The sequence below is a fragment of the Neoarius graeffei genome, chromosome 3, assembly GCF_027579695.1.
Source record: "Neoarius graeffei isolate fNeoGra1 chromosome 3, fNeoGra1.pri, whole genome shotgun sequence".
NCBI lineage: Eukaryota > Metazoa > Chordata > Actinopteri > Siluriformes > Ariidae > Neoarius > Neoarius graeffei.
In genome coordinates, this window is record NC_083571.1 from 11286753 (window position 1) to 11299762 (window position 13010).

At 48.1% G+C, this 13010-nt stretch overlaps 1 protein-coding gene across 1 annotated transcript in view; it reads left to right on the forward strand.

The window, feature by feature from the left end:
* Positions 1-3549: 3549 nt before the first annotated feature.
* LOC132882709 (solute carrier family 22 member 2-like) overlaps positions 3550-13010 on the forward strand; it is a 31274-nt gene continuing 21813 nt past the window's right edge. Inside the window, exons 1-2 of the mRNA XM_060915804.1 lie at positions 3550-3966; positions 4734-4837. Coding sequence (XP_060771787.1) covers positions 3550-3966; positions 4734-4837 — 521 coding nt within the window. The remainder of the gene's footprint in view (positions 3967-4733; positions 4838-13010) is intronic.

Sequence of the window (13010 nt, forward strand, 5' to 3'; positions counted from 1 at the left end):
AACCACTACACCACCGTGCCACCCAGAGATTTTATTGTTTTTTGAAAAATATATGCTCATTTTGAATTTGATGTCAGCAACACATTTCAAAAAAGTTGGGACAGGGGCAACAAAAGGCTGAAAAAGTTGTGCAATGCTATAAAAAAAAAACCTAATTAGGTTAATTGGCAACAGGTCAGCAAGATGATTGGGTATAAAAAGAGCATCCCAGAGAGGCAGAGTCTCTCAGAAATAAAGATGGCGAGGGGTTCATCACTCTGTGAAAGACTGCATGGGCAAACAGTGCAAACAATTTAAGAATAACGTTCCTCAATATAAAATTGCAAAGAATTTGGGGATCACATCATCTGTGGTACATAATATCATTAAAAGAGTCAGAGAATCTGGAGAAATCTCTGTATGCAAGAGACAAGGCTGAAAACTGACATTGGATGCCTGTAATCTTCAGGCCCTCAGGTGACACTGCTTTAAAAGCAGACACGTGTCTGTAGTGGAAATCACTGTCTGGGCTCAGGAACACTTCAGAAAACCATCGTCTGTGAAAACAGTTCATTACTGCATCCACAAATGCAAGTTAAAACCAGATATAAACAATATCCAGAAACACCATCAACCTCTCTGGGCCTGAGCTCTTTTACGATGGACTGAGGTGAAGTGGAAAACTGTCCCGAAGTCTGACGAATCAAAAGTAGAAATTCTTTTAAGAAATCATGGACACCACATCCTCCAGGCTAAAGAGGAGAGGGACCATCCAGCTTATCATCAGTGCACAGTTCAAAAGCCAGCATCTGTGATGGTATGAGGGTGCATTAGTACACATGACATGGGTAGCTTGTACATCCGGGAAGGTATCATTAATGCTGAATGACATATACATGTTTCAGAGCAATATGCTGGCATCCAGACAAAATTGTTTTCAGGGAAGGCCTTCCTTCTTTCAGCAAGACAATGCCAAACCACTTTCTGCACATATTAAAACTGCATGGCTCCATAGTAAAAGAGTTCAGGTGCTAAACTGGCCTGCAGTCCAGACCTGTCTCCCGTTTAAAACATTTGGCACATTATGAAGCACCAAATATGATAAAGGAGACCCTGAACTGTTGAGCAACTAAAATTGTATGTCAGGTAAGAATAGGACAAAGTTTCTCTTTCAAACCTAGAGCAATTGGTCCCCTCAGTTCCCAAACGTTTACATAGTGTTGGTAAAAGTAGAGGTGATGCAACACAGTGGTAAACATGCCCCTGTCCCAAATTTTTTTAAATGTGTTGCTGACATCAAATTTAAAATCAGTATATATTTTTCAAAAAACAATAAAATTTCTCAGTTTCACCATTTGATATGTTGTATTTGTACTATTTTCAATTAAATATAGGCTTTCCATGATTTGCAAATTATCACATTCTTTTTTTAAATTTACAATTTACACAGCATCCCAACTTTTTTGGAACTGGGGTTGTAGGTGCACGTTTCCTTTATTTCCTCCGAGAAACTATGGGGGGTGCAAACTTTTGCACCTCACTTATGCCACATTATGAATACTGAATGAAGATTAGTGTATTGATTTTATGTTGTAGCCAAATCGAGGATGTAAAAATGTTGTTTAAGGATTATTATTATTGATTTGGAGTTAATAAGACGAAAAAAGGCGGCACGGTGGTGTAGTGGTTAGCGCTGTCGCCTCACAGCAAGAAGGTCCGGGTTCGAGCCCCGTGGCCGGCGAGGGCCTTTCTGTGCGGAGTTTGCATGTTCTCCCCGTGTCCGCGTGGGTTTCCTCCGGGTGCTCCGGTTTCCCCCACAGTCCAAAGACATGCAGGTTAGGTTAACTGATGACTCTAAATTGACCGTAGGTGTGAATGTGAGTGTGAATGGTTGTCTGTGTCTATGTGTCAGCCCTGTGATGACCTGGCGACTTGTCCAGGGTGTACCCCGCCTTTCGCCCGTAGTCAGCTGGGATAGGCTCCAGCTCGCCTGCGACCCTGTAGAACAGGATAAAGCGGCTAGAGATAATGAGAAAAGAATGAAGACGAAAAAAAGCAACCTGTCATGTTCCAGAGGATCCGTAAAACTCTTCGGTCCTAAAAACGTTTCCATGAAGGAAAATGAAAACATAAAATTACAAAGCACTGCCACAGGAGACTCCTCCTTTAAACATTAAAAGAAAAAATAGACATTTTGAATGTTTCCTCTCAGAAAACTTCATGTGAAGTTTTGCAGGATGAGACACAAAACTGAAGCTTAATGAATTTTGACTATGGTTTAAAAATAACACACAACAAATAAAAGCAGAGAAAATACAACTAAAGAGTTAAAAAATACTTGGATATTTGTATTTCTTTCATATTATTTTCATCTCTGAAAATTCAGTGAAGCTCATAATTGACCTCGAGTGTAAATCCTGTATGTGTATATATATATATATATATATATATATATATATATATATATATATATATATATATATATATATATGTGTGTGTGTGTGTGTGTACCCCAATCATCAGACCCATATGTGGTTCTTCTCCAAACTTGGAAACACAAAATATCTTTGTATGCTCTAGAATTACAATTTCACTGAACTGAAACTAACCTGTTCCAGCAGGACAATGCTCCTGTGCACAAAGCAAGCTCTATGAAGACGTGGTGTGTTGGTTGGAGTGGAGGAACTCTGAGCCCTGACCTCAACCCAAATGAACATCTTTGGGATGAACTGGAATGTCACCTGCACCACAGTCCTCCTCACATCTCCTCAATACCTCGCTAATGCTGTCGTAGCTGAATGAACACCCCCCCCCCCCAAAGCCACACCCTAAAATCAGAAGAGAAGAGTGGAGGTTATTTTAACAGAATCTGGAATTGAACAGGCGGCACGGTGGTGTAGTGGTTAGCGCTGTCGCCCCACAGCAAGAAGGTCCTGGGTTCGAGCCTAGTGGCCGGTGAGGGCCTTTCTGTATGGAGTTTGCATGTTCTCCCCGTGTCTGCGTGGGTTTCCTCCGGGTGCTCTGGTTTCCCCCACAGTCCAAAGACATGCAGGTTAGGTTAACTGGTGGCTCTAAATTGACCGTAGGTGTGAATGCAAGTGTGAATGGTTGTTTGTCTATGTGTCAGCCCTGCAATGATCTGGCGACTTGTCCAGGGTGTACCCCGCCTCTCACCCATAGTCAGCTGGGATAGGCTTGCCTGCGACCCTGTAGGGACAGGATAAGTGGCTACAGATAATGGATGGATGGAATTGAACTGTTCAACAATATCATGGTCAGGTACATACTTTTGGCCCTATAGTGCTTTTTACTGTTATATTTCACACTAAGCTGAAGTGAAATTCATCTTTTTGGCTGATCTTCCATCAAGAGACTCATTGCACAACACAGCTGTCTCTATTAAAGAGTAACGTGGACACTGTTCTAATTCAAAGCATCATTGATTAATCCCAGCATGACTACAGTAGTTTGAGGGTCAACCTTCATTCCCTGGACTCTGCACTTGGAAGTATGTAAATGCACCGTTGCTGCTTGGACACTCCACACACAAGCTATCGAGCTGCCTCCGCCATGACTACCTTTGACAACATCCTGCAAGAAGCCGGCGAATTCGGCTTTTTCCAGAAGCGCATCTTCTCCCTGTTGTGTCTCGTCTCAGTGCCCTTTGCTGGAGTTTATATAGGCATCGTGTTTCTGGGCTTCACCCCCGTGCACTGGTGCCGTAACCCCATGGTGAAGGAGGTCCAGATGCACTGTGGCTGGACCGTAGAGGAGTCGCTCAGGGTCAGTGTGCCTTTTCAGAACACGTCTGTTGGAGCGGTGCACAGTCAGTGTGAAGGGTTTGACATCGAGTGGAACGTCACTCATCTCAGCTGCGATGACCTGGATGGAGAGATTGCAGAGGCAAAGCATGCTACCCTGCCCACGAGTGCCTGCAAGGATGGTTGGGACTATGATTATGAGGGAAGAAAATCCTTCGTCACTGAGGTATGATGGAACTGGCTTTCATTACGTTACAGCCTTATAATATATTCAGTGAGCAGGCAAAAATATAGTAAAGTGCAAAAGTTTGTGCACCTCTGAAGCACCGAATATTTATTGTGCTGGGTTTCGCAGATGTTCCTTCATCATAAGCTATAGTACTGTGCAAAAGTCAAAGAAGTGTTATAGAGCAAAGACGCCTTCAAAAATAATGAAATTAAATGTTTCTACATTAAAAAATATACCACAAAGAGCAGTAAACAGTAATAAATGAAGCAAAGTCAGTGTGTGATATGATGAGCCTTTCCTTCCAAAACAATAGTAGTCTCAGGTACAATGAGTGCAGTTTTATAAGGAAACGAGCTGTAGGTTTTACTGAGCATCTTACAGAACCAGTCACAGTTCTTCTGGACACTTTGTTGTACTTGCTTCTTATTTTTCCAGCGAAACCCAGCAGCCTTCTGGTGCTCTCTTATGCTGTTTACATTACTGACATACAAACATTTGTGGAACAGATCGCCATGAGGTCACCATGTGCAACCACCACATTTCCTCTGTGATCCATCAAACTTCAGAAATTAAACCACTGGGACTCTTTACATTGTGATATCAATCCATGTTGAAAGCACAAAATTCATTATTATTATTATCATTATCTTTATTGAATTATCACAAACCCATGAGGAAATAACCTGTAAGAGCAATCCTGTCAGTGTCTGATAACAGAATGCTGTCTCTCTAATCATTATATTTCATGTTTCCTTGTGTTTCAGTTTAATATGGTGTGTGAGAACGCTTGGTTATTAGACATGTGCCAGGCACTGCTCTCTGTTGGATTTTTAGTAGGCAGCATTGCCATGGGATACCTTGCTGACAGGTACAACACACTTCTGTCACTTGTTCCTCGGGGTCATGATCACATGATAGCTCACACTGTATAAACCATGTTTTAACCCTGACTTCACAAGGCTTTCATTACTGACTGGTGCATGCATTAGGTTTGGACAGATGACTGGCTCTGGCCCTGCCACGATGAAAAGATCAGAACCAAACCAATAAGGCACTGATTTCCGATAACTGATATTATTGACCTATACGCACCCCTTGTGACAGTAGACATTGTCGAAAAGCAGTTTTACAGAAAAATAAAGATTTTTAGATAAGATCAGATATTCCTTTATTGATCCCCATGGGGGAAATTCAGGTGTTACAGCAGCTCAAGTATAGAGTAAATATAAATAGATGTAGGCTAAGTGTGGCAGCGGGGCGTGGTCAAGCACCGGTCTGTGACAGGAGGGCGGGGAAGGTAAGTGGCAGAATCACTACACCTGAGGGTAATTAACCTGTGTTTGTGTATGTTTCCCCAGTAAACCGCCCTCTACTTAAGGAGGGAGAGGGAGAGCGGAAGGGAGCTCTCTCCCCAGCCAGACGACTTGTGTGTGTGTGTGTCTGTGTGCGTGGCTGAGAGAGTGGTGTATGCGTCTGAAAAGAGCAAATAAAAAAAAGTGATTGAATTTTACTCTGTCCTGCCGTCCTCTGTGCTCCACCCACACGCGATTCTTGCTACAGTGGTGCCGAAACCCGGGAAAAGGTGGAGCATCAGTCCTGCAGCCCCATGGAATCCTCCCCGTTCGCGGACTTGGTCCACGCCCTCGCCACGGCTCAGCAGAGCCAGCACCAGGCACTCATCACGCTCCAGAAGGAGCAGGAGCGCCGCTTCGAAGCCCTGGTGCTGGCTCAGCAGGATGATCGAGAGGCGTTCCGGCATCTCCTCGCGTCGGCGGGGTCCACCAGCGCCCCGGCCGCGGGCCCGTCTCCCCTTACCTTAACCAAGATGGGCCCGCAGGACGACCCCGAGGCTTTCATCACGTTGTTCGAGCAGGTCGCCGAAGCCTCGGGGTGGCCGATGGAGCAGCGCGCGGCGCGCCTCCTCCCCCTCCTGACGGGAGAGGCGCAGCTAGCCGCACTACAGCTCCCCGCCGATCGCCGGCTGGCCTACGCCGACCTTCGCCGGGCTGTCCTCCAGCGCGTGGGGCGCACGCCGGAGCAGCAGCGCCAGCGCTTCCGTGCACTGCGGATGGAGAAAGTCGGCAGCCCGTTCGCATTTGGCCAGCAGCTCCGGGACGCCTGCTGGCAGTGGCTGAGGGCCGAAGATCACGACGCCGAGGGAATCATCGACCAGGTGGCGCTGGAACAGTTCATCGCCCGCTTACCAGCCGGAACCGCAGAGTGTGTCCAGTGCCACCGCCCGGCGTCGCTGGATCAGGCCGTAGGACTGGCGGAGGATCATCTGGCGGCTGTTCCGGCGGCAGGACAACCAACGACATCATCTTCTCTCTCCTCTGTTCTCTCTCTTTCTCCCCCCCCCTCCCGTGTCCCGTCCTCGCCCCATTCCCCCACCACGGAGGCGGGAGCCGGCTCCACCCCAGCCGGCCCGCCGCACCCGTGGTGCCCTCCCGTTTCTCCCTTCTGTGTCTGTCTCTCCCCCCCCTCAGGTGAGTGAGCCTCAGAACACAGCTGCAGAGGGAAGGCCCGGGCCGGTTTGCTGGCGCTGCGGGGAACCGGGCCACCTGCAGCAACAGTGTGCAGTGATGGAGGTGGGGGTGGTGGTGCGGATCCCCGACGCGCCAGAGGCTGCCCTCGATCGGGCCGGAGCGTATCGCATACCGGTAAGTGTACAAGGGGCTACATATCAGGCGTTGGTGGATTCAGGCTGCAATCAGACCTCGATCCACCAAAGCCTGGTGCAAGACGAGGCATTGGGGGGAGCACAAGGGGTGAAGGTGTTGTGTGTGCATGGGGATATTCACAGCTACCCATTGGTGTCGGTCCACATACATTTCAGAGGGGAAAAATCAATAGTGAAGGCGGCGGTTAATCCTCGCCTTACCCACTCTTTGATCTTGGGGACTGATTGGCCGGGATTTCGGGGTTTGATGGCACGCCTAGTAAAGAGTGGGTCCTGCCGGTTGATAGGGGAGGGTCCCGGTGTCGCTTTGGCTGGAGCTGCGGTAGCAGAGCCGTCTACGTCATCTGCGCAACAGAGTGAGGAGCCCCCAGCCCCTCCTCTTTCTATTGGGGAATCCCTCGTGGATTTCCCACTGGAACAATCGCGAGACGAGACTCTGCGACACGTGTTTGACCAAGTGAGAGTAATCGATGGTCAAACGCTCCAGCCGAACGCCACCCCGTCCTTCCCCTATTTTTCCATTTTGAAGGATAGGTTATACCGAGTGACGCAGGACACTCAGACGAAAGAGCGAGTCACCCAGTTGTTAATTCCAAAGAGCCGCCGGGAATTGGTATTCCAGGTGGCTCACTTTAATCCCATGGCTGGACACCTCGGGCAGGATAAGACACTCGCCCGGATAATGGCCCGATTCTATTGGCCGGGGATTCGCGGCGACATCCGTAAGTGGTGTACGGCCTGCCGCGAATGCCAGTTAGTAAATCCAGCGGCCATCCCAAAAGCGCCCTTGCGCCCCCTACCATTAATCGAGACCCCGTTCGAAAGAATTGGGATGGATCTCGTCGGGCCATTAGATCGGTCAACACGAGGGTACCGCTTTATATTGGTTCTGGTGGACTATGCAACGCGATACCCAGAAGCGGTGCCTCTTCGCAATATCTCAGCACGCAGTATTGCAGAGGCCCTCTTCCACGTCATCTCCCGGGTTGGAATCCCGAAAGAGATTCTGACTGACCAGGGCACCTCGTTTATGTCACGAACACTGAGCGAACTGTATGGGCTACTGGGTATTAAGCCGATCCGCACCAGCGTTTATCACCCACAGACGGACGGTTTAGTTGAACGGTTCAATCGCACCCTCAAGAATATTATCAAAAAATTTGTAAGTGAGGACGCACGTAACTGGGATAAGTGGCTCGAACCCTTGCTGTTTGCAGTGCGAGAGGTCCCCCAAGCCTCCACGGGGTTCTCCCCGTTTGAATTATTATACGGGCGTAAGCCGCGCGGCATCTTAGATGTACTGCGGGAAAATTGGGAGGAGGGACCTTCACAGAGCAAAAACGAGATTCAGTACGTTATGGATCTGCGCGCAAAACTCCACATGCTCACCCACCTAACTCAGGAGAATTTGCGGCAGGCCCAGGAATGGCAAACCCGCCTGTACAACAAGGGCACGCGCCTTAGAGAGTTCACTCCGGGAGATAAGGTACTCGTCCTGTTGCCCACGTCGAGCTCCAAATTAATCGCCAAGTGGCAAGGACCCTTTGAGGTCACACGGCGAGTCGGGGACGTCGACTATGAGGTTAGTCGAACGGACAGGGAGGGGGCGCTACAGATCTACCACCTCAATCTGCTAAAACTCTGGAACGAGGAAGTCCCCGTGGCATTGGTGTCGGTAGTTCCGGAGAAGGCGGAGCTGGGGCCGGAGGTCCAAAAAGGGACATTGGCATCTCGTACCTCTCCGGTCCCCTGTGGAGACCACCTCTCCCCGACCCAACTCACGGAGGTCGCCCAGTTGCAGGCCGAGTTTTTGGATGTGTTCTCGCCCCTGCCCAGTCGTACTAACCTCATAGAACACCACATAGAGACGCCCCCGGGGGTGGTAGTGCGTAGCCGTCCTTATAGATTACCCGAACACAAAAAAAAGGTGGTTCGGGAAGAACTTCAGGCCATGCTCGAAATGGGCATCGTCGAGGAGTCCCACAGTGACTGGAGCAGCCCGGTGGTCTTGGTTCTTAAGGCCGACGGCTCAGTCCGGTTCTGTGTGGACTATAGAAAAGTCAACGCGGTGTCTAAATTCGACACGTACCCAATGCCTCGTATTGATGAGCTGCTCGATCGACTAGGCACGGCTCGCTTTTACTCGACACTAGATTTGACGAAGGGATATTGGCAGATCCCCTTGACTCCATTATCCCGGGAAAAAATGGCCTTTTCCACACCGTTCGGCTTACACCAGTTCGTCACACTTCCGTTTGGGATGTGTGGGGCGCCCGCTACGTTTCAGCGGCTGATGGACCGGGTCCTCGGGCCCCACGCCACCTATGCAGCCGCTTACCTTGACGACATCATTATTTATAGTAATGACTGGCAGCGGCACCTGCAACACCTGAGGGTCATCCTTAGGTCGCTGAGGCGGGCGGGGCTCACTGCCAACCCGAAGAAGTGTGCGATTGGGCGGGTGGAAGTACGGTATCTGGGCTTCCACTTGGGTAACGGGCAGGTGCGTCCCCAAATTAATAAGACAGCAGCGATTGCGGCCTGTCCGAGGCCCAAGACCAAAAAGGGGGTGAGGCAGTTCCTGGGGCTGGCTGGCTACTATTGTAGGTTTATACCTAATTATTCGGACGTCACCAGCCCGCTGACTGACCTCACTAAAAAGGGGGCTCCAGATCCGGTCCAGTGGACGGAGCAGTGCCAGCGGGCTTTCTCTGAGGTAAAGGCTGCACTGTGTGGGGGGCCACTTTTACACTCCCCTGACTTCTCTCTCCCTTTTATGCTACAGACGGATGCGTCGGACAGAGGGCTGGGGGCCGTTTTGTCCCAGCAGGTGGAGGGGGAGGATCGCCCCATCCTGTACATTAGTCGGAAGCTGTCAGTGCGTGAGGGGCGCTACAGCACCATAGAGAAGGAGTGCCTGGCGATCAAGTGGGCGGTCCTCGCCCTCCGTTACTACCTGCTGGGGCGCTCTTTCACCCTCTGTTCGGACCACGTGCCCCTCCAGTGGCTCCACCGCATGAAGGATGCCAACGCGCGGATCACCCGTTGGTATCTGGCACTCCAACCCTTCAACTTCAAGGTGGTCCACAGGCCGGGGGCGCAGATGGTCGTGGCAGACTTCCTCACCCGTCAAGGGGGGGGGGGGAGTCGGCTGCGGGCCGGACGGGCGCCCGGCCTGAGTTGGGCGGTGGGGGTATGTAGCAGCGGGGGCGTGGTCAAGCACCGGTCTGTGACAGGAGGGCGGAGTCGGGGAAGGTAAGTGGCAGAATCGCTACACCTGAGGGTAATTAACCTGTGTTTGTGTATGTTTCCCCAGTAAACCGCCCTCTACTTAAGGAGGGAGAGGGAGAGCAGAAGGGAGCTCTCTCCCCAGCCAGACGACTTGTGTGTGTGTGTGTGTGTGTGTGTGTGTGTGTGTGTGTGTGTGTGTGTGTGTGTGTGTGTCTGTGTGCGTGGCTGAGAGAGTGGTGTATGCGTCTGAAAAGAGCAAATAAAAAAAGTGATTGAATTTTACTCTGTCCTGCCGTCCTCTGTGCTCCACCCACACGCGATTCTCGCTACACTAAGTAAAAGAAGAAAAACAAAATAGAATAAAAGTATAATATAATAAAAAATAGAATTAAATAAGCACAATTACTCACAAAATATGGGAACAAACAACATGAATTGGTACTGGTACTAAATCAACTTGTGGTGTGTACAGGTAGATGGTGCTAGTGGTGTAGAGCCATATAAAGTGACAACATTATATGAACTAATAAATTTATCCCTAATGAGCAAGCCTGAGGTGACGGTGGCAAGGAAAAACTCCCTCAGACAACACAAGGAAGAAACCTTGAGAGGAACCAGACTCAAAAGGGAACCCATCCTCATCTGGGTGATAACAGATAGCGTGATTATAAATAACTCGCTTCTATAACTGTGTCTTATATGGTCAAAAACTGCAAATGTGTAACCAGGAAATTCATTATACTATAGTTTTAAAATGAAATCTATTTTGTTGAAGTTATCAGCTGTTCAATGATGGATACTTGAGTGCAAACTGCACATGACAACTGCAGTCCTAAAGTTATCATGGTAGTTGTAGTCCTCAGCCATTATAGCAAAATTGTAAGTGTCCAGGGCCATCTTCTAAGTGTATCGGTCCATATAGGGCAGGAGCGATGTGATGAGACTCCAGCCAGAAGTAAGGTTTCAGGATGGATCAGGCAGGTCTGAAGAGCAGGAGAGGTCAGCATTACTGGTGTCTCAGGATTGATGTGTAACGAAAGAGAGAGAGAGAGAGAGAGAGAGAGAGAGAGAGAGAGAGAGAACACGTACATAGGTTGCTGTGCATGCCTGTTCTCAACTAATGATTAAGAACAGAGTACATTGTGTTCTGAGTGCAAGCAGGGACTCCATTAAGACTAACTATGACTACATAACTAAAAGGGGAGAACCAGAAGGTAACACAGACATGAGGGAGTCCTAGGACATAAAGCAGCCAGCTACTACACCGTCAACAAACCCAAGTGCACATGTGAGAGTGGAGGAGGGGATGACAGCATCCATACATCCCAGTTTACCAAAACACACTGTGCCCAAGAACCCTGCAGATCTACTGCTTTACGTAATAAAAAGCTATTAACAAAAGGCTTGACTAAACAGATGTTTCCAGCCTAGACTTCGACACTGAGATTGTGTCCTAGTCCCAAACACTACTTGGAAGGCTGTTCCATATCTGTGGGGCTTTATAAGAATAGGCTCTGCCCCCTGATGTAGCCTTCAATATTTGAGGTACCAACAAATAGCCTGCACTTTTTTTTATCTAAATAGATGTGGCAGGTCATAAAAGACCAGAAGTTTGCTCAGGTACTGGAGCACGAGACCATTCAGTACTTTATAGGTCAATAGTATTATTTTATAATCAATGCGAAATTTGATTGGGAGCCAGTGCAGTGTGGATAAGGTAGGGATGATGTGGTCATATCTTCTAGTTCTGGTAAAGACTTTTGCTGCTACATATTGGACTAACTGGAGCTTGTTTATTCATCTACTGGAACATCCAGACAGTAAAGCATTACAATAGTCCAACCTACAGGTAACAAATGCAGAACTAGTTTTTCTGCATTGTGTCGTGACATCATATTTCTTATCTTAGCAATATTTCTGAGATGAAAGAAGGCTATCTTCGTAATATTATCGACATGAGTTTCAAATGACGGACTGGAGTCAATGATCACACCGAGGTCTTTTATTGATGCATGTGAAGAAATAGAAGAGCCATCCAGAGTTACTATGTAATCAAAAAATTTACTTCTAACTGCATGTGGTCCTAGTATATATCTTGTCAGAATTAAGTAGAAGAAAGTTAATAAGCAGCCAGTGTCTAATGTCCTTTGCATGTTCCTCAATTTTATTAAGCTGGTATCTCTTATCTGGCTTTACTGAAACATACAACTGTGTGTCATCAGCATAACAGTGGGAGCGAATACCATGCTCATCTCATCTCATCTCCTCTCATCTCATCTCATTATCTCTAGCCACTTTATCCTGTTCTACAGGGTCACAGGCAAGCTGGAGCCTATCCCAGCTGACTACGGGCAAAAGGCGGGGTACACCCTGGACAAATCGCCAGGTCATCACAGGGCTGACACATGGACACAGACAACCATTCACACTCACATTCACACCTACGGTCAATTTAGAGTCACCAGCTAACCTAACCTGCATGTCTTTGGACTGTGGGGGAAACCGGAGCACCCAGAGGAAACCCACGTGCACACGGGGAGAACATGCAAACTCCGCACAGAAAGGCCCTCGCCGGCCACAGGGCTCGAACCCGGACCTTCTTGCTGTGAGGCGACAGTGCTAACCACTACACCACCGTGCCGCCCCAAATACCATGCTTATGAATAATATTACAGAAAAGTAGCATATATAACGAATAAAAGCTAAGACAGAACCTTGTGGAACACCAGACTTTATGCATAGAAAAGTCACAAATTACATCAACAAAGTACTAACAATCAGTTAAATAAGACCTGAGCCAGGAAAGGGCTGTTCCCTTAACTCCAATGACATTTTCTAGTCTGTCAAGGAGAATGGAATGATCAGTGCTGTCAAAGGCTGCACAAAGGTCAAACACCACAAGCAAGGAGGCACAGCCCTGATCAGAGGCCAGTAGTAGGTCATTTACTACTTTAACCAGTGCCGTCTTTGTGCTTTGATGAAGTCTAAATCCTGACTGTTTGTTTGTTTGTTTGTTTGTTTGTTTGTTTGTTTGTTTGTTTGTGTATATATACAACCCCAATTCCAAAAAAGTTGGGACAAAGTATAAATTGTAAATAAAAATGGAATGCAATAATTTACAAATCTCAAA